The sequence below is a fragment of the Thalassophryne amazonica genome, chromosome 3 (assembly GCF_902500255.1).
Source record: "Thalassophryne amazonica chromosome 3, fThaAma1.1, whole genome shotgun sequence".
NCBI lineage: Eukaryota > Metazoa > Chordata > Actinopteri > Batrachoidiformes > Batrachoididae > Thalassophryne > Thalassophryne amazonica.
In genome coordinates, this window is record NC_047105.1 from 132,727,402 (window position 1) to 132,750,370 (window position 22,969).

General features: G+C 44.4%; 1 protein-coding gene across 1 annotated transcript in view; it reads left to right on the forward strand.

The window, feature by feature from the left end:
- The window catches only part of LOC117507641 (inositol 1,4,5-trisphosphate receptor type 1-like), a 535,403-nt gene that overhangs the window by 154,708 nt on the left and 357,726 nt on the right, over positions 1 to 22,969 (forward strand). Inside the window, exons 25-26 of the mRNA XM_034167459.1 lie at positions 6,827 to 6,881; positions 10,265 to 10,430. Coding sequence (XP_034023350.1) covers positions 6,827 to 6,881; positions 10,265 to 10,430 — 221 coding nt within the window. The remainder of the gene's footprint in view (positions 1 to 6,826; positions 6,882 to 10,264; positions 10,431 to 22,969) is intronic.

The following is a 22,969-nucleotide window of genomic DNA, read 5'->3' on the forward strand; positions in this document are numbered from 1 at the left end:
AGTAAATACATATGAAATTGATCACTGGATCCTTGTTCTCTGGACATAAATAAAAATCAATAAAATCTTTACATGGTCACTGGATCCTTGATGTACAAGATGGATTTTTGATCTCTGGATAGAAATGGAAATAAACAAAATCTGTAGTTTTTGTCAAAAGCATTTCCTTTCAGATATTAATGACACAAATGTAACTCCATAGACTCGGAGCTGAGCTCTTGCAGCTGTGCTGTACGTCAGGATGTAATTCATAAAAAATGCAAGCCATCTCATTTTGAGGGGGAAAAAAAAACCCGGTTTTGGTCGGATGTAGTTTATTGTTTGTATTATAACATTTGGAAAGAGATGCCATTTGATTTAAAACCGTGATTCGCTCTGAATTTATTACTTCCAACTGAAATCTGCACAGCTCTTTGGAGCTGCACAATTGGTCCCACAAAACAAAGGATATTTTTATTATTATTATTACTATTATGATTACTGTTATTATTATTATTACTATTATTATTATTGTTTCCATTACCTGATGGACAACTTCAGTTTACGCACAGGCTGGTGCTCACGCCAGAGAACCCTCTTGTAAAACTCTGGTGTGGAACGGAGGACAATTCTAATTTCTTGCCTGCAACAAGAAAAGAGTCCCAGTTTGTGACTTTAATCCACATAAAGGTGACTCACAATTGACATCTCTAAATGGCTTTGAGAGAGGTTAATGAAGGAATTACAGACTTGCTACTTCTGAAAACCAGCAAAGCAGAGACCCAGCGAACATTGGGTCGAAGCGCTGCTTCGTTGCTTCAAGCAGACCCACTGCAGTCTGTAGTCAATGTAGAGAAATGATCATTTTCCCGATTAAACAGCCTCAAAAGCAACGGCTGCTCCGGTGTCCCGAAATGAAGGACTGATAAGGGAATCGTTAAGCAAAAAGGCTGTTGATGTCAACATGTTTGTTGTGGTAGAAATGTGCTTTCTGGCTTCTGTCCATGGTGCATTCAATGTGCCTTGAAAAAAATCGATGCACGCAGGCAGTGAGTGATGCATCACAATGTCACTTGTCAAATTAATCAATGGACACTGAATGAGTCGATGCATCCATCTTCCTTGCCACCATGAGACAACCAATGATGTGGAGTTAACCACCTGTGTCTCATTTCTTAGGGAAAGACTTCATATCCTATTGCTTGTTACTCCGTTCCTGAACTTACCTGCCTACTGAAACGCACTTCATAGCAAGGGTTAGGGCTTGTGGAAGAGAAATGGGATTGGGCCAAGGTCAGAAAGATGAGATTGAGATGTTTTGAACATATGCAGCAGCGTTACCTAGGAAATATAGGGAGAAGGGACAGTGATGGTCTAATGGTTAAGCAGTGGGCCTGAGACCAGAGGATCCTCAGTTCAAACAACTGTCTGGCTGGAAACTCACTAAGTGCCGTTGGGCAAGGCCTTAATCTCCAAGTTGTTTATGGTGTGCAGTGAGGGCCTTGCATGGCAGCACTCTGACATCGGTGTTTGTGTGTGTGTGTGTGTGAGAATGGGTGAATCTGAGGCATTACTGTAAAGTGCTTTGAGCTTCTGATATAGACGGAAAAGCGCTATATTACTGCAGACCATTTAAGACAATTTTAGGAAACTGAGGATGGAGCCAACCAGTAGGACAAGAAGAGGTCGGCCAAAGAGGAGGGTTCTGGATGTAGTGAGGGAGGGCGTGCAGGTTGTGGTGACAGAAGATGATGCAGAGGACAGAGTGAGTTGACGATGGATGATCTGCTGTTGTGACTCCTAATGAGAGTATCTTTAAGAAGAAGAGGTTTGACCTCTTCTTCATGTTGGTGAGTGTGACTGGGGAGATAAAAGCCAGAGAAGCTGACTGGGGATCAGAGTGTCTGGATTTGCAGTTGTTATGTATCAAGATAAAGATCCAGGCTTTCAGTGACTTCCTGGACTCTGCCAGTACACAAATGCATTGGATGTCGCCGTCCCGTCCCCAGTGGAGAACTCTGAGGAGTCGAATGCTCACCCTCCTGCCTCCAGTGGGGACTTCATTCAGCTGTGCTACCAGCCATCAGTGGGCACCGATCCGGGTAAATGGTGTTACCGGTCATTTTGGTACCAGCATAACAATATTGAATTATCTGATGGTTGTCCTAATAATGTAATTGTATCTCATGGTTGTTGTGACAATGTAGGCTTACCTCCTGGCTTTCAGGACAAGGCTGATTTGGCTTAAGATTTTCAGGCCAGCCCACCACTGTCTTGCAGGTCCTCTAAGTCCAGGAGTGGGAGGATATTTGCATCTCATGATTTTCAGATCAGTGTGCCCCTGTTGAGCAAGCGTTTCCTGCCTGGGCATGACCCATATTTTTCGTCAACTGTTTTCCAGACCATTTCATCCCCTGCTTTCCAGACCAGTCCCATTTTTCTGTCAATGGGTTTTCAGACCAGTTTGTCTCCTGGTTCCCAGTCTGGCCCTGGTTATTCATCTCCTGGTTTCCAGACCAGTCTTGTTCTGTCATCCTCTGGTTTCCATACCTTTCCTGTGTTTTCATCCCCTGGTTTCCAGACCAGCCCTGTTCAGTTGACCTCTGGTCTCCAGACTAGTCTTGTTCTGTTGTCCCCTGGTGTCCAGACCAGTACACCTCTGTTTGCATGCCTTTCGTGCCCAGGCATGGTTTTGTTTGTTCATCTCCTGGTTTTCAGACCATTCTGCCTTCTTTTGGCAGGCCTTTCCTGACCAGGCATGATTTTGTTGGTATGTCTCCTGGTTTTCAGTCTGATGCAGGCCTTTCCTGCCCAGGTGTATTCTTTTCCTCCATCTTCTAGTTTTCAGTCTGGGTCACCCCTGTTTGGCGGGCCTTTCCTGCCCAGTGTTAGTCATTGGCTGTCATTCCACGGTCTTCTGGGTGGATCCCCCCGGATTGGCAAATTTATCTCCATGAGTCCGGCCCCTGCCTCCCACCCTGTGTTTTTTTTTTCAGTGTTTGTGGTTTTTCTTTGTTTCTTGGTACTGGGCTCCCGTATTTGTCTCGTGTCCTCGGGTGTTTCTGGTTTAGTCCTTTGTTCCTGGGGGATGAGGGGGTTGTTTGTGGGCTGACAGGGGCCAGGTATTGGGGGGGGTTATGTTGTGGTTCTGTCTGTGTTGGGGTTTTACTTGTTTTAGTCTCCTGTCGCCTCTTTGTTAGTCTCTCTTTCTCACATCTGTTCCCAGATCCTGTCTGCTCTTATCTTCTGTCTGCTCCCATCTCTTTGTGTTCTCAAAGCATTATTCCCAGCTTCATATCTTGCATCACTTGTTTTCTTGTCTATTGTTCCCTGCAATTCCCAGCTTCTTTTCTGGTATCACATCTTAGCATTTTACCTCTTCTCTGGTTTTTCATTATTTTCTGATGTGCAGTTATCATCTTCAGTTTCAAGCAATATCTAGATATCTGCTGCCACCTGGTGTTCCCTTTTATTATCTTCAGTTTCATGTAGCATAGAATAATGGGCCATTGGTGTCAAGGACACCCTCGTTCAGCTGCTAAATAATCAAAAGTTACTCCAGGAGTAGATCACAGACTTGGAGGAGTGCTCATGTGGTAACAACTAGGGTTGAGAGAGTACACCACTATCTGTATCTGTATCTGTATCTGTATCTGTTCAACCATCTAAATTATCTGTATCCGTAGCTGTACTCATAGTGGGCGAGGTCTAAACCGGACGTGGGCGTGGTTTTACCCGAAATGGCTGGGGCTTAAATCAGTACATTATTTTAAGTCTGAAATTGATATGAATTGATCAGAAGTTGCTATATTTGCTGTTTATTTGAAAACTATTTACAGAAGAGCCTCAAAATTGAGATTCAAATAAATGATTTTGATCACAAAAGTAAGAGAACTATTTACAGAACAAGTTTTTTTTATGAACTCAGAACATGAATATTCTTAAGTGTATGAATGAATATTTACAGAACAGCCTCAAAATTGAGATTCAAATACATGTTTTTGATCACAATACTAAAGGAACTATTTTACAGAACAGGTTTTTTATAAATGCAGAACATTAATATTCTTAAGTGTATGAAAGAATAATACAACAGCCTCAGAATTGAATTGGTATTTCAGTAGAGACATGTGCATTTTGACCACAGCTATGCTGAGAATGTATAGCTGAAGAGGAAAGAGTATAGCCTCATCAAGAATGCGCTCAAGGAGAGGAGGATCCGCTTCCAAACTCCATTGAACAAGATGTATTTTGACTGAGTCATGGTTATGCACAGGAAATCTGAAGAAGCTGCAGAGGACTTAAGGAGGCGTGGCTTCATGGTCACAGCGTCCCGCTACAAGAAAATCCAAAGATGTCACAGTGGAGAAAATCAACAAACTTCTACCTTGGAGCAGAGCAGAAGATCAATGAGCGGGAAGCAACAATGACTATCAGGAGAAGATAAAGTGTTCCAGTGGCCAGAGAGAGAGGATCCTATGATGGATGAGTAACAATTTTTGTCACTTCTCTGGAAAGAAGCACCCCCGTGTCTCAGAAGTGTAAGACTTTTTAGTTAACACTCCTATGCAACCAGTTTAAAGACTGATGTGTGACCTATGACCTCTCCTAAAATTCGTGGTGAAACAATGGACCAATGCAGGTGACTCTTTTTTTTTAGCCACCAAACCTCAGTTTTTTTTTTCTTTTTGTTCCCTTATTATGCCCCCTACTTCCAAGTACTAGTCAGGGGCCCCGCCTAGCAGCACCTCCCTCCTACATAAAGAGAGGACAAAAGACCCTCTGAACTGAAGACCTGTTCTTGAAGACAAACTGAAAACAAGTTCAGTTTGTTTATTTCTGTAGGATAAAAAAAAATTGGGAACTTAATACATTTTGATGATTTATGTTCAGCTTATGAGCTGGGTAAAGGAGATTTTTTTGTTTTTTCTTATTTACAGACCTGTAACATCTTTGTAAAAGGAATAAAGAGTCCTGTTCCAGATGAAAATCCAGGTGCTTCTCGAGACATAAGCAGCTGCTTATGACTCGAGCACTCACTGATCAAAGCGCTTTGGGGCAACTGTTTGTTGTGATTTGGCGCTATATAAATAAAATTGATTTGATTTGATCCTCCTCTGTACCACTTCATCACAAAGCTTTATAACTGGGGATATAAAATGCAAAGCTTGCACAATGCACATTTTCTCCAGTCGCAGCCACAGAAGTCTATAGCTTCTTCTGGGTTGTCTGGGTGTCTTGGTGGCTTTCCTCACTCTGCTCCGTCTTGCACAGTCACTCACAGTTTTTGAGAACTATCTACTCCACACAGATTTACCATAGAGTGCCATACTGTTTGTATTTCTTCATAACTGATGTAAATAAAGTCCAAAACATATTCAGTGACTTGGAAATGTCCATGTATTCATCCCCTGACTTTTCTGAAGAAAACTGGCAATAAAACTGTTGATTTACACGTATTATACCAAAGTGTTCCATTACTTACGCAACCCATCATCTTGGCTTTTATATTTACATCAAGTTGTAGAGATTTGCTTTGAGTTTGAGTTTAAGGAAGATAATTTTAGAATTTTTTACATTGAGAAGCCTGATTTACTTTTTGTATTTGAAATGGCATAAACAGATTAAAATATGAAATACCAAGGGGTCCAATACCTTTGGAGGGCACTGTATATTGTGACTTTATATATTGTGAAAGGAGAAGAATACTGGGAAAGATAGGATTGCTACAAACACAGAGTCTCTTGACAGTTCTGTATAGTAGAATTTAAGTTACTATGTACTGCATATCTTCATGCTTTACTGTACCTGCATTACCTTGTGCTTGTAATTGTCCTGGCACCTACTTGTTCTGTGTTCATATAACAAATTGAAAAATAAAGTTTAAAACCAAAGCTGCAGATTTTATGTTTGTTCTTGTTGTGTGATGTTTGGTCAATGAGAGACAAAGGCATAATGACATTTAAGGTTGCAAAATGAAAATTTGCACTTGTGTGAAATAATTATGGCCTAGTTCAAAAATAATTAAGCCAAAGTGTGACATAACCATCAAAATTTAAAAGTGGCCTTTTTTGTAAAATGTTATTGTTTTAGGTATGGTTATATTTCAGCGTTTCAATATTTCTATTGGTCTCGGTTCAGTCATTGCTAGAAATTATCAGTGCATATGCTATATACTATATACTATACTATATATATTATAATGTGCTAGCGCGTAACGCTTGCAACAACAGTTGAGAGTATCTTCTTTAGTCTGCAGAAGCCTGAAACAAAGAAATTCTGTCCATTAGTTCCTGGTATTATTGAACAAGTAATATAATTATTCTGTTGAAGCAGAGTAGGAAATATAGGTAAGGTTTTGACATAAATATATCAAGGACTTATTCTCAGCGTTACGCTTGTGACAGTTTTACCTTGCTTTAGAAACATGATGTTTTCTCAAGGAAATGACATTTCTACCTTTACAAAAATGTATTACTGTGTGTTAGTATGAAGAACAAACAAACAAACTGACAAAATACAAGGTTATTTCTTTAACATTCAACTTTAAATGTTAATGCTAAATATCAATGTCACACAACACTGATGAAAAAAGTGCTATTTTTGTGGTAAATTTCATGCATATCTCTGGAACCGTGCAGAATTTTTCCATGAAATTTTCAGTACCTGTCAAAGAGACTATAGGCAACTCACAGATAAATCTGGATGGTGCTAAACAAAATAATGGCTTGTTCATGACAAATGCAATGCAAATCAGCAGTTAGGCTTCATTATTTTTGAACTCGTCCTTATTTAAGTTGTTCCCTTTAATTAATTGTTGTTGTATGTGTGTTTTAACGATCTCTAGGAAACCTGGACTTTGAGAACATTGAGGAGCAAGCAGAGGGGATCTTTGGAGGAGGGTAATGTGAAACTAATAAACAGCATTTTCCCATTTGTTAACGTGTTGTTCAGTCTATTTGGCAGTGGTGGGCACAGCTAACCAAAAGTTAGCTCCGATAACCATTAATCAAATAACTGAAAAGTTATCTTTTATGACGATAAACTGATAAACTACTAAAAAATTTATCTTTATTGCAGATAACCGATAACTTTTAGTATTGATTTAGACGCGGCCACATCAGATTACGCTGTCAGCTTCTGATAAACCAGTTTCACTTTAAATGCTGCAGGGGTTGCTGGGTAAATTCAAGGATCACAAACACAAAAAACACACGAAAAATGAATAAATTAAAAAAAAAAACCTCAAACACTGTCATCATCTTTCAGAAGCAGTAAAACACAGTATTAGGAGTCACATTTTATCTCGGTATTATATACACCATCATTTACAAGATAAAAAGCTGCCACTTTTTTCACATGCTTTGAACCCTGCGGCTTAAACAACCGAAATACGTCCATTAATGCATTGACTAGCAGAGTAAAATACATGTAATAAATATAAATTCTTACCTGTTAGTTTCAGTGGGATTCATCTGAATAAATAATCCACATAAAGCGTCTTTTTTATCCAAAACAGTGTCTAAATGTGAAGAAAAGTCCCTCTGTACACACAGCCGTGCCGTAAGAGCTCCTCTCCCCCACCGAGTCTTGGTGATTAAATTACAGCCACAAAGAAATAAAATAATGTTAAAATTAGTCTGTTTTGTTTTTGTGTCAAGCGGAGTCACTCACTGTAACATCCAAAGTGAACCTGAACTACACTACCCACAATGTTCCCTGCGTCGACTGGCCAATCACATTTTGCCCTTAATGATGACATCATCAGCAAGCGACAGGCAACCAGTCTGCTACAAACACACAACAGATGGACTAAAATGTTTTATTTTAGGGTTTACAAATGTTTTTGACCATTAAACTTTCTTCATTTTACCAGCAAAAAAAATGTTATCAGACTGAAAGTTATCGGAACTAAAATTACTGGAAGATAATTGGTCTGATGATGGTTTTATTTGAAAAGCTAATCCGATAACTAGAGCTGCAACAAACGATTATTTGGATCATCGATGAATCTGATGGGGTTTAGACACGATTAATCAGGTTAGCGGGAAGTTTTTTAAAAATGTTTTCTCTCCTTCCGTCATTGTATTTAACAACAGAATATTATTTGAAAACTTAAAATACTTGAAAATCAACAAATCGTCAAATGTCCCTTCGCTGTTGAAATATAAAATAATAAAGAATAAAACAATTTATAATAAAGAACAAAAATAATAATTATTTCAAATGGCATTGCTTTATCAAAGTGCTGAGTTGCCATAAAACAACATTGAAACATATAAATGTTATAAAATATATGGTGAAAAAAATAGGTATTTTTGTTGCTGCAAATGAGCAATTAGCATAACCAGTTAACCATAAAACCTAAATCAAAAACTGTAGCCTGACTCATTATATGTGCAACATTCTCTGTATATTTTGTAAACTATGTGGTCATTTCACAATGACACATGTGACTCATGTCTCTTTCTCTAAAATTAGATTGTATCATTATTAGTTATTATTACTATTATTACTATTATTATTGTTGCTATTATTATTAATATCTAAATAAAAATAAATTAAAAAATGTTAGAATTTATAATACATTTTACTCTTTTACGACAACAACCGCTGAGCCATTAATTATTATACAGAAAACAAATGCACAAACATGCTGAAATGCCAGCAGCTTAATGCTAACTTTAACATTGAAAATGCCATAAACATGCTAACATGTTAGCATTGGCATTAGCATAAAATACATCTATCAACTGTTTCAGAAGACCATAACAGGTCAGTTTAACATAAAAAGGTAAATATTCCTCACAGACATATGCTCTTTAGGATTTTAGTGGGGAAAAATTAAGATAAAGCGAAATAAAACAAATGAAACCAACGAAGCAGCAGCTCGAAGCACTCCTTCATTGGTTCAAGATTCAAAGCAAAGCTCAGTTGATTATATGGAAGAAATTAAACATTTGCGGTAAAACAAAGTTATTTAGCAACTAATCGATCGACTAAATTAGTTGACAACTATTTTAATAATCGATTTAATCGGTTAACTTGATTAGTTGTTTCAGCTCTACCGATAACAAAAACATTAGCTTTGATAATTATCTGGTATCAGATTAGCTGAACTGTGCCCACCACTGCTATTGGGTCATATGTTAGGACGGACAAATTTTAAAAAGTATCTTTTGTTAATGTATAACAGAGCAGATGTCTCTCGCAGTGTATTCTGTTGAAAACATTGAAATTGAGCCAGCTAACTGAGCAGTTGAACAGTCTTGAATGAGCTGATCTGGTCTGATTAGTTCAAGGACAAATGGAAAATGTGCAGTACTTTGGATTTTGAGGGTCAGGATAGGGAAATGTTGGGTTTATGCATATTTTTGTGGAATAAGCAGCAGTTGGGTTCCAGTATTAAAGCATATTACTTGCATATTGCCTTCACATGCTATCAGTGGACCTAATGACACCAAGCTTTCTGTTGATTAGTGCTAATCTGGTGCTCACTCACTCACTCACACATCTTCAACCGCTTACTCCAATTGAGGGTCGATCCACCTAACCTGGGAGGAAGCCCAAGCACCCAGAGAGAACCCATGCAATCATGGAGAGAACATGCAAACTCCACACAGAAAGGCCACAGGTGGGAATCGATCCCATGACCTTGCTGTGAGGCAACAGTGCCCCTATTCTGGTGCTAGCATATAAATTAAATCTGACTAAAATATCACTCAACACCGGTGCCGGAACACCAAATTCTTTGATGATTTATTTGTACAATTAACTGTTACAGTTACAGTTAGACACATTCCAGCCACTAGGGGCAGTGGGTAGCCACAGTCTGGCACCCGGGGAAACAACTATTCAAGGAACTGTAAGGTGGAACATTTCAGCATTGGCTTCATTTTTCTGTCGGTTGAGGATGCGACTTTGTTATTGTAGTTGTGCAATGATAAGCCTATTTATATTCCTTCCTGGATAGTTTATCAATTTTGTCAATATGAATCACAAATTTAAAGACAGTTCAGCATGTAATTGAACCCTATTCTTACAAAACCTGCCACACAGCTAGAAATGATCATTCTGATTTTATTCTATGAATGAATTCTTCCAGTCTTCCTTTTGAAGATTCCTGTGTGCATAACAGACACTAAAGAGCACTCAAAACACATTCAAACACAATTTTCCATCCAAAATACTAAAATAATTGAAAATCTTTTTTTCTGTGTCTCAGAGCAACTTGTGGTTTTGTGAAGTGATATGAAAAGCATTTCACTTTTGACTGCCTTTTCAGTGAAGATAACACTCCGCTCGACCTTGATGACCACGGTGGCCGCACCTTTCTCAGGGTCCTGCTGCACCTAACCATGCACGACTATCCCCCGCTTGTATCTGGTGCTCTTCACCTTCTCTTCAGACACTTCAGCCAGAGACAGGAGGTCCTTGTGGCCTTCAAACAAGTAAGTCTTACTGTTCTTTACAGCTTATATTTTAACAAAACAATACAATCTGAGGTTTTCTTTCATAAGTCTAACACACAAGATAAAACAGCCATTTTTTTTAATTATTGTAGAACAAGCAGTCTACTGGTGAGTGCACATGCAGACCCTGTGCTGCAGTGGCAGTTCTACACTGAATTACTCCCCGGGTGAGACCCCTTTGGAGTGCATCTCCCCACTACCCCCCCAAAAAAACACTAAATTTTGCACAAACAGCCATTTTTTTTATCATTTTATTGTTATTTTTAATATTTTGGAAGTGCCCCTGAAATTGCAATTGTAATTGACATCAATATAATTTGGCTACAATATACAATATAACTCTTATACAAAACATCCATGAATTGCAAATCTGAATGAACATGCCCTGCTATAATAACTTAATCTAGTTCTGTCAACGGCCCCAAATACCTCAGTTGTTTAAATATTAACTAGAATATACTATAAAATACAATACAACTAATTGTATATTTTGTTAAATTAATTATATATTTTGCTGAACAACCACATTATGTGGTGAGGGTTAATAAAACTAGATTAAGTCCATCTTGTAATTTGTTAAAGTGTACACTGGATCACATGCAGGCACACAAAAACAGGTCAGATTCAAGTCACTAATAATATGAACTCAGCTCAAGTTCTAAGCTGTCCTTTTTTCCACGAGTGGCAGTTTGTCCTCTCCAGTGAGATTCAAACCTGTTCTTACAACACTTTTTATTTCATAAACTGGCTGCCTGCTTCATCCATCCTTTGTTTTGGCGCTGGATGATCCGCAGAGAAATGTGGCTCAGAGTTCTGGTTCTGGTTCTGTGCTGTGTCCTATGTGGACTTGGACCTGTCAGAGGAGACGCTGTGGAGCCGAACAGCAGGATCTTGCTGAGCGGATGGGGAGGAGAGCGCCTGTCCCCGGGGACATCGCAGGAGACAAGCTCGCAGAACCGCTCACATACTGCCTCTGTTCTGTGCAACTCTCAGCAAGCAGGGGTGCCTGCAGCCACAGGGAGCACATGCACGTACACAGGGATCACCTGCACTTACACAGGGAGCACCTGCACTTACACAGGGAGCACCTGCACTTACACAGGGAGCACTTGCACTTACACAGGGAGCACCTGCACTTACACAGGGAGCACCTGCACTTACACAGGGAGCACCTGCAGCCACAGGGAGCACCTGCACTTACACAGGGAGCACTTGCGCTTACACAGGGAGCACCTGCACTTACACAGGGAGCACCTGCACTTACACAGGGAGCACCTGCAGCCACAGGGAGCACCTGCACTTACACAGTGAGCACTTGCGCTTACACAGGGAGCACCTGCACTTACACAGGGAGCACCTGCACTTACACAGGGAGCACTTGCACTTACACAGGGAGCACCTGCACTTACACAGGGATCACCTGCACTTACACAGGGAGCACCTGCACTTACACAGGGATCACCTGCACTTACACAGGGAGCACCTGCACTTACACAGGGAGCACCTGCACTTACACAGGGAGCACCTGCAGCCACAGGGAGCACCTGCACTTACACAGGGAGCACCTGCACTTACACAGGGATCACCTGCACTTACACAGGGAGCACCTGCACTTACACAGGGAGCACCTGCACTTACACAGGGAGCACCTGCACTTACACAGGGAGCACCTGCAGCCACAGGGAGCACCTGCACTTACACAGGGAGCACCTGCACTTACACAGGGAGCACTTGCGCTTACACAGGGAGCACCTGCACTTACACAGGGAGCACCTGCACTTACACAGGGAGCACCTGCAGCCACAGGGAGCACCTGCACTTACACAGTGAGCACTTGCGCTTACACAGGGAGCACCTGCACTTACACAGGGAGCACCTGCACTTACACAGGGAGCACTTGCACTTACACAGGGAGCACCTGCACTTACACAGGGATCACCTGCACTTACACAGGGAGCACCTGCACTTACACAGGGATCACCTGCACTTACACAGGGAGCACCTGCACTTACACACGGAGCACCTGCACTTACACAGGGAGCACCTGCAGCCACAGGGAGCACCTGCACTTACACAGGGAGCACCTGCACTTACACAGGGATCACCTGCACTTACACAGGGAGCACCTGCACTTACACAGGGAGCACCTGCACTTACACAGGGAGCACCTGCAGCCACAGGGAGCACCTGCACTTACACAGGGAGCACCTGCACTTACACAGGGAGCACTTGCGCTTACACAGGGAGCACCTGCACTTACACAGGGAGCACCTGCACTTACACAGGGAGCACTTGCACTTACACAGGGAGCACCTGCACTTACACAGGGATCACCTGCACTTACACAGGGAGCACCTGCACTTACACAGGGATCACCTGCACTTACACAGGGAGCACCTGCACTTACACAGGGAGCACCTGCAGCCACAGGGAGCACCTGCACTTACACAGGGAGCACCTGCGCTTACACAGGGAGCACTTGCGCTTACACAGGGAGCACCTGCACTTACACAGGGAGCACCTGCACTTACACAGGGAGCACTTGCACTTACACAGGGAGCACTTGCACTTACACAGGGATCACCTGCACTTACACAGGGAGCACCTGCACTTACACAGGGAGCACCTGCAGCCACAGGGAGCACCTGCACTTACACAGGGAGCACCTGCACTTACACAGGGAGCACTTGCACTTACACAGGGAGCACCTGCACTTACACAGGGAGCACTTGCACTTACACAGGGAGCACCTGCACTTACACAGGGAGCACCTGCACTTACACAGGGAGCACCTGCAGCCACAGGGAGCACCTGCACTTACACAGGGAGCACCTGCACCTACACAGGGAGTACTTGCACTTACACAGGGAGCACATGCACTTACACAGGGAGCACTTGCACTTACACAGGGAGCACCTGCAGTTACACAGGGAGCACCTGCACTTACACAGGGAGCACCTGCAGCCTCAGGGAGCACCTGCACTTACACAGGGAGCACCTGCACTTACACAGGGAGCACCTGCACTTACACAGGGAGCACCTGCACTTACACAGGGAGCACCTGCAGCCACAGGGAGCACCTGCACTTACACAGGGAGCACCTGCACTTACACAGGGAGCACCTGCAGCCACAGGGAGCACCTGCACTTACACAGGGAGCACCTGCACTTACACAGGGAGCACGGTTACGCTTTGCGGCACAGATCTTTTTTTTTAAGTGCTGGTGCCGCCCCCATGTACCCGGTTCACCCATACCAAAAACCACTGCTGCTGTGCCGACTGCAGCCTTTAATATGAAATTCATAATTTAATGTCGATGCACATTTGTGAGTTGTCCAGCAGGTAGCAGTATTCACAAGGTGGCAGAATGTAGCAGAATAAGTAGTTAAACTCCCAAATTGAATTAGATTGGGTTAGGCCCATCTGATGAGTCACCAAAATAATGAACAATTTAGGGTTTAGTACTTATTAATTAATTATTGCTCGGGGCACTATTACTCGGGGCACCACCTATTTATAGCATAGGTACTTTAATTTAAACATTCATGAATTTATCAGTCTCAAATTAATTGATCAGTCTCAATTTAATTTATTCAGTCTTTGATCTGAAGTCTGAATTCACACAATAGAGTTGATCAAGGGATTCCTTCTGAACACAAAATGAACCACAGCAGAAATATTTACAATTTATTTACAATTATATAGAAATGAACAGTTTACTGGCATTTTTGTGGACAGTGATTAAAATAAGTTCATTCATGGAAACAATTTTCTTACTCACTCATGAGACGTTGTTAGAAAGAGAGATAAAGCTTAAAGACTTTTAAGTAAATAAATGTGATTGGAATTTAGTGATGAATTTTGAAGCCAGTTATTAAGAAAAATATTAAACGAACATGAATATGTTTCAAAAGGAGCCACCTGTATCCATTGACAACAAACCTTTTTCCTGGAACCTTGAACTGGGTCACTTAGCTGCTCTGTTGAAAAGGTGTTTCAGACGGCCCGTCCGTCTGTCGTTGATGTAGGTTCTGCAGCATGCTCACTTGGGTCAGGGGTTAACTCAGTGTTTCCCTGTGTGATCCCAAAAGCTTAGGTCGGCTGGCTTTACCGACAGGATGGCTGCCTGCAGTCAGGTTAGAAATCAGCTCCGTCGTCAGCTGGTGGACCTCAGAGGTGGAAGGTGTTTGTTGAAAATGCTTTCTGGTAGCTTTTCAAAAGTTTGTTGGAGCCAGATTAATACTCTTTGTGAATTTAGAAAAAGGTAAAACTTTAAAAATGTTGAAAAATTATAATGAAAAGGAAACGTTGCTTTTCTGTAAATTTGCTCTTAATTTGAAAAGCTCAGCTCGGACGTTCTCTTAAAAATTCACAAGACTTGACACACCTTAAAGCGTCAGGTTAAATTTTAAGTTTGTCAGAAGTAAAGGATGAATGAATGCCACATGGTAGCGTAGCTTAGCTTAGCTTAGCAATGGGGCCTTGGCTCAAAAATAAAAATTAAATGTTAAGTAAAGAAAAGAAAAAGAGAAGAGCGGCAGAGAGAGAGCGTGGAGAAGGGTAGAGAAGACTCTGTTCCAACTCCGCCCATTTAGGGTGTGTAGTTTCACAGACCACATGTTCACAGGGCAGACCCAAATGATTCAACTATTTAAACACATTAATTAATTTGAAATACTATTCGTTCTCAGACACTCAAATGGACACACTGTTGTGAAAGTGTCGTGACACGGACCCACAACAGGGGGCGTAAATGAATGGACAATGGATAAGCCAAAAGTAACAATTTAATGTTGTGAATCGCACAACGACGTACAGACAATAACAGTATAGTGACTGTCAATCATACACCAGGTGACGTGTGGGCAGGCTCGACGATAGAAGACGCCTGGCGAGAGAAGAGCCGGATCCCACACAGCTTCCACTGCCAACGGAGCTGAAGAACACCGGAGCCACCAAGCCCTGCGCCCCAGGTGGCCGCTGTCTTCAGCAGTCAGTCCGGTACTGCTGGCAGAGAACAGAGACAGTCCTGATGAGTGTGAGGTCGCACACTCCGTAATCCCACAGTCTGTATTCAGTAAGGAGGGAGAACCTCCACCTCCAATCACACACTCGTACAGCTCCTGAGATAACCACTTATCTGGGTGGGGTGTGAGGCGAAGCCGTCGCAGTCCACACCAAACGCCAACTCCGCAGACAGGGTATCCGTCCCAGGAAAACGGCTGCAAAAAGAGATCAGACTAATACTCGAAGTTAAGGTTTAGCAGAGAATTACCTGATTGGTAGTTGATTTCTCGGCGGGGAGGTGGAGTTGCAGTCCGGCCTTTAAGGTGGTGGTGATGATGTAGATGAGTGACAGCTGATGCTGATGACGAGCAACAGCTGTCACTCCCGGTTGCTATGACGCCCTCTCATGCTTGAAGCCCGCACTTCAAGCAGGGCGCCATCTGGTGGTGGTGGGCCAGCAGTACCTCCTCTTCAGCGGCCCACACAACAGGACCCCCCCCTCAACGGGCGCCTCGTGGCGCCCGACCAGGCTTGTCCGGGTGCCGCCGGTAGAAGTCGGCCAGGAGGGCCGGGTCCAGGATGAAGCTTCTCTTCACCCAGGAGCGTTCTTCGGGTCCATACCCCTCCCAGTCCACCAAATACTGGAACCCCTGGCCCTTCCGACGGACGTCCAGGAGCCGGCGCATTGGTGAGGCCGAACGGCATGACCAGGTACTCAAAGTGACCTAACGGGGTGTTAAATGCCGTCTTCCACTCGTCTCCCTCCCGGATCCGAACCAGGTGATAAGCATTCCTAAGATCCAATTTCGTGAAAATTTGGGCTCCATGCAGGGGCGTGAACACCGAATCCAACAAAGGTAATGGGTATCGGTTGCGAACCGTGATCTCGTTCAGCCCTCTGTAATCAATGCATGGACGGAGTCCGCCGGCCTTCTTGCCCACAAAAAAGAAACCAGCACCCATCGGGGAGGTGGAGTTCCGGATCAACCCGGCAGCTAACGAGTCCCGGATGTAGGTCTCCATTGATTCGCGTTCCAGACGTGAGAGGTTGTACAGCCTGCTGGACGGGTACTCAGCGCCCGGTATCAAATCAATGGCACAATCGTACGGACGGTGCGGGGGCAGCGTGAGTGCCAGATCCTTCCTGAAGACGTCAGCAAGGTCGTGGTACTCGGCTGGCACCGCCGCCAGATTGGGGGGGACGAAAACCTCCTCCTTAGCTGTCACACCGGGTGGAACCGAGGATCCTAAACACTCCCAGTGGCAGGTTTCGCTCCACTGAACCACAACCCCAGACGGCCAATCAATCCGGGGATTGTGTTTTAACACCCATGGAAAACCCAAAATTACTCAGGAGGTAGAAGGTGTTACATAAAACACAATCTCCTCCCTGTGATTCCCAGACACCACCAATGTCACTGGCTGTGTCTGGTGTGTGATTAGTGGAAGAAGGGTGCCATCTAGCGCCCGCACCGACAATGGTGACGGTAAGGCCACTAGAGGGAGCCCAACCTCCTTTGCCCATCTGCTATCCAGCAGATTCCCCTCCGACCCCGTGTCCACCAGTGCTGGGGCGTGAAGGGTTAGATCCCCACTCAGGATCGTGACTGGGATTCGTGCAGATCGTCGGGGTTTCCCCACGTGGGTGTTGTGACCCACCCTTAGCCCAGTCTCTAAGGACGAGTGCTGCTGTTTTGACTGTTTGGGGCATTCTCTCTGTGTGTGCTCGGTAGAGCTGCAGAGAAAACACTCTCCACGGATCAGCCTCCTTTGTCTCTGATCTGATCGTTTTTTGGCCCTGCTCGTTTCCCTAGCAACGTCAGCAGGGGGAGCTGTCGTCACGTGGAGAGCCCTGGCAGCGGAGCGTGGTGAAGTCGGCTTCCTTTCGGACCCGGGAGGAAGAGGGACGGCTTGTGCCTGACCACGCCCTTTGTCTCGCTCCCGTCGGTGTTCTGTTAATCGGTTGTCTAACCGTATAACCAGGTCGATAAGCCCATCTAAATCCCGCGGCTCGTCCTTCGTGACCAGGTGCTCCTTAAGGACCAGAGACAGTCCGTTTACAAAGGCGGTGCGGAGCGCAACAGCATTCCAGCCGACTCGCGCTGCCACGATGCGGAAGTCGACTGCATACTTCGCTGCGCTCCGACGCCCCTGCCGTATCGACAGCAGCACACTTGAAGCGGTCTCGCCTCTATGAGGGTGGTCGAACACCTGTCGGAACTCCCTCAGAAACTCAGTATAAACCGTTAGGAGCCGTGAATTCTGCTCCCAGAGCGCCGTAGCCCAGGCGCATGCCTCACCTCGAAGCAAATTGATCACATAAGCCACCTGGCTAGCGTCTGCTGTGTACATGATGGGACGCTGTGAAAAGACGAGAGAGCACTGCATCAAGAAGTCCGCGCACATCTCCACACAGCCTCCGTATGGCTCCAGAGGGCTTATGTATGCTTCAGGGGAAGGTGGGGGGGTTCGTTGAACGACCAGCGGAATGTCTGTTTCTGGCACACGGTCAGCATGAGGAGGTGCTGCAGCAGCGCCCTGAGCACACGCTTCTACCTGGGCGGTGAGAGCCTCCATCCTACGATTGAGAACACTGCTCTGCTCGGTAACTAAGTCCAACCGAGCGGTAAAGGCGGTTAAGATGTGCTGCAGCTCACCCAACACGCCTCCTGCTGGCGCCTGTGCACCTCGCTCTTCCATTGGCTGTTCAAGAGATGGTTGACGCCCCTCAGGATCCATGACGCTGGCCGAGAAATCCTGTTGTGAAAGTGTTGTGACACGGACCCACAACAGGGGGCGTAAATGAACGGACAATGGATAAGCCAAAAGTAACAATTTAATGTTGTGAATCGCACAACGACGTACAGACAATAACAATATAGTGACTGTCAATCATACACCAGGTGACGTGTGGGCAGGCTCGACGATAGAAGATGCCTGGCGAGAGAAGAGCCGGATCCCACACAGCTCCACTGCCAACGGAGCTGAAGAACACCGGAGCCGCCAAGCCCTGCGCCCCAGGTGGCCGCTGTCTTCAGCAGTCAGACCCGGTACTGCTGGCAGAGAACAGAGACAGTCCTGATGAGTGTGAGGTCGCACACTCCGTAATCCCACAGTCTGTATTCAGTAAGGAGGGAGAACCTCCACCTCCAATCACACACTCGTGCAGCTCCTGAGATAACCACTTATCTGGGTGGGGTGTGAGGCGAAGCCGTCGCAGTCCACACCAAACGCCAACTCCGCAGACAGGGTATCCGTCCCAGGAAAACGGCTGCAAAAAGAGATCAGACTAATACTCGAAGTTAAGGTTTAGCAGAGAATTATCTGATTGGTAGTTGATTTCTCGGCGGGGAGGTGGAGTTGCAGTCCGGCCTTTAAGGTGGTGGTGATGATGTAGATGAGTGACAGCTGATGCTGATGACGAGCAACAGCTGTCACTCCCGGTTGCTATGACGCCCTCTCATGCTTGAAGCCCGCACTTCAAGCAGGGCGCCATCTGGTGGTGGTGGGCCAGCAGTACCTCCTCTTCAGCGGCCCACACAACACACACTTTATTAATAGGCACTTAAACACTCCATTTGGTTAAGGCAGAATACTTCATCAACATATTGATGATGGGGCAGAATCACACTTAAACAACATCAGTGGCAAGAACACATATCAATAAATGGAACGACTACATGCAAAGCATTTTGTTTGAATAATCAATACAAACAAACATTATGTCTTTATATATATGTATATACGAGGGCTGTCAATAAAGTATAGGTCCTTTTTATTTTTTTCAAAAACTATATGGATTTCATTCATATGTTTTTACGTCAGACATGCTTGAACCCTCGTGCGCATGCGTGAGTTTTCCACGCCTGTCGGTGACGTCATTCGCCTGTGAGCACTCCTTGTGGGAGGAGTCGTCCAGCCCCTTGTCGGAATTCCTTTGTCTGAGAAGTTGCTGAGAGACTGGCGCTTTGTTTGATCAAAATTTTTTCTAAACCTGTGAGACACATCGAAGTGGACACGGTTCGAAAAATTAAGCTGGTTTTCGGTGAAAATTTTAACAGCTGATGAGAGATTTTGAGGTGATACTGTCACTTTAAGGACTTCCCACGGAATGAGACGTCGTACAGCACTCCCAGGCGCCGTCGTCAGCCTGTTTCAAGCTGAAAACCTCCACATTTCAGGCTCTATTGATCCAGGATGTCGTGAGAGAACAGAGAAGTTTCAGAAGAAGTCGGTTTCAGCATTTTATCCGGATATTCCACTGTTAAAGGAGATTTTTTTAATGAAAGACGTGCGGACGGGTCCGTGCATCGGGACGCAGCTGGCGCGGTGCGGCGGCACAGGAAAAACACCTCCGTGTTGATAACCATTTGTAAAATCCAGGCGGCTTTTGATGGCTTTCAGTGGAGTGAGTATATGAGAAATTGTTTAACAGCTGGACATGTTCCAACTTGTCCTTAAGGCTTCCAATGGAGGTGTTTTTCCTGTGGCGGAGCGTCGCAGCGGCTGCGAGCCAACGCTGCAATCCGTCCGCATGTCTTGCATTAAAAAAATCTCCTTTAACAGTGGAATATCCGGATAAAATGCTGAAACCGACTTCTTATGAAACTTCTCTGTTCTAGAGCCTGAAATATGGAGGTTTTCAGCTTGAAACAGGCTGACGACGGCGCCTGGGAGTGCTGCGTGACGTCCCGCACCGTGGGAAGTCCTTAAAGCGACAGTATCACCTCAAAATCTCTCATCAGCTGTTAAAATTTTCACCGAAAACCAGCTTAATTTTTCGAACCGTGTCCACTTCGATGTGTCTCACAGGTTTAGAAAAAATTTTGATCAAACAAAGCGCCAGTCTCTCAGCAACTTCTCAGACAAAGGAATTCCGATGAGGGGCTGGACGACTCCTCCCACAAGGAGTGCTCAAAGGCGAATGACGTCACCGAAAGGCGTGGAAAAACTCACGCATGCGCACGAGGGTTCAAGCATGTCTGACGCAAAAACATATGAATGAAATCCATATAGTTTTTGAAAAAAATAAAAAGGACCTATACTTTATTGACAGACCTCGTACACTCAACAAAAATATAAACGCAACACTTTTGGTTTTGCTCCCATTTTGTATGAGATGAACTCAAAGATCTAAAACTTTTTCCACATACACAATATCACCATTTCCCTCAAATATTGTTCACAAACCAGTCTAAATCTGTGATAGTGAGCACTTCTCCTTTGCTGAGATAATCCATCCCACCTCACAGGTGTGCCATATCAAGATGCTGATTAGACACCATGATTAGTGCACAGGTGTGCCTTAGACTGCCCACAATAAAAGGCCACTCTGAAAGGTGCAGTTTTGTTTTATTGGGGGGGGATACTAGTCAGTATGTGGTGTGACCACCATTTGCCTCATGCAGTGCAACACATCTCCTTCGCATAGAGTTGATCAGGTTGTCAATTGTGGCCTGTGGAATGTTGGTCCACTCCTCTTCAATGGCTGTGCGAAGTTGCTGGATATTGGCAGGAACTGGTACACGCTGTCATATACGCCGGTCTAGAGCATCCCAAACATGCTCAATGGGTGACATGTCCGGTGAGTATGCCGGCCATGCAAGAACTGGGACATTTTCAGCTTCCAAGAATTGTGTACAGATCCTTGCAACATGGGGCCGTGCATTATCCTGCTGCAACATGACGTGATGTTCTTGGATGGCACAACAATGGGCCTCAGGATCTCATCACAGTATCTCTATGCATTCAAAATGCCATCAATAAAATGCACCTGTGTTCTTTGTCCATAACAGACGCCTGCCCATACCATAACCCCACCGCCACCATGGGCCACTCGATCCACAACATTGACATCAGAAAACCGCTCACCCACACGACGCCACACACGCTGTCTGCCATCTGCCATGAACAGTGTGAACCGGGATTCATCCGTGAAGAGAACACCTCTCCAACATGCCAAATGCCAGCGAATGTGAGCATTTGCCCAGACGAACTGGAGTCAGGTCGAGACCCTGATGAGGACGACGAGCATGCAGATGAGCTTCCCTGAGGCGTTTCTGACAGTTTGTGCAGAAATTCTTTGGTTATGCAAACCGATTGTTTCAGCAGCTGTCCGAGTGGCTGGTCTCAGACGATCTTGGAGGTGAACATGCTGGATGTGGAGGTCCTGGGCTGGTGTGGTTACACGTGGTCTGTGATTGTGAGGCTGGTTGGATGTACTGCCAAATTCTCTGAAATGCCTTTGGAGACGGCTTATGGTAGAGAAATGAACATTCAATACACGAGCAACAGCTCTGGTTGACATTCCTGCTGTCAGCATGCCAATTGCACGCTCCCTCAAATCTTGCGACATCTGTGGCATTGTGCTGTGTGATAAAACTGCACCTTTCAGAGTGGCCTTTTATTGTGGACAGTCTAAGGCACACCTGTGCACTAATCATGGTGTCTAATCAGCATCTTGATATGGCACACCTGTGAGGTGGGATGGATTATCTCAGCAAAGGAGAAGTGCTCACTATCACAGATTTAGACTGGTTTGTGAACAATATTTGAGGGAAATGGTGATATTGTGTATGTGGAAAAAGTTTAGGTCTTTGAGTTCGTCTCATACAAAATGGGAGCAAAACCAAAAGTGTTGCGTTTATATTTTTGTAGAGTATATATATACTGTTGTAATTCTTTTATTTTAAAAGAATGTCTTTCCTCACTTAGAACAAAAAAAATAGCTGGTTGTGGAGACTCAAAGATTTATGGCCACATCTTGTCATGGGGGAAGTTTTGCAGTCTTGAGAGTTTCTGGCCTTAGTGTGGGACCATAAAAGTGGGTTCTTCGGGCCTGGGCAATTTCAGATTCTGACATGAAGCCATTATAATGTCATGTAATTCATAATGACCGAAAATTCACTGATAAAAAGGTAAGGGCGCCCCTTTGAAGAACTTTGAATTACAGTTTTGTTTTTCTCTGCGAAGCAGTGTTGAGGCCCAAAGGGATGTCTCCACTGCTTATCTGAAGATCTCCAGATGACATAGGAATTTCTCAACTGAGAGGGAAACACAGTCTCTGTCTCCAGTTGAAAACTCAGGTTTTTTAATGTATTTATTTAATCAGGGCAAATCAAGGCCATGGAACTACATTCTTGACCGTGCGTAGTGGTTCCTGATAATCCTCCAGCAACACTTGCCATTAATCAAAACGCGTGGTAACAGGTTGCAGCAGTTCCTGAGGAGACCTGACGCCTCTGCCCCGAATCATCACATTCGTGATCAGCGGCCAAGAATGTATACTTCGTGGCATCGTTATGTGTAAACACAGCATAAGCAGTGCTTTGAATTTGTAGTCATGACAAAAGGTTTTGGGGCATCCCAAACACCCACTTGTGTCTGTTCATTAATTCTAGATTTACTTTTCCATTCTACTGTTTGTGTCACATTTTGCCACATAGTGGGCATCACGGGTCTACCTACAATTACAACCCCAATTCCACTGAAGTTGGGACGTTGTGTGAAAT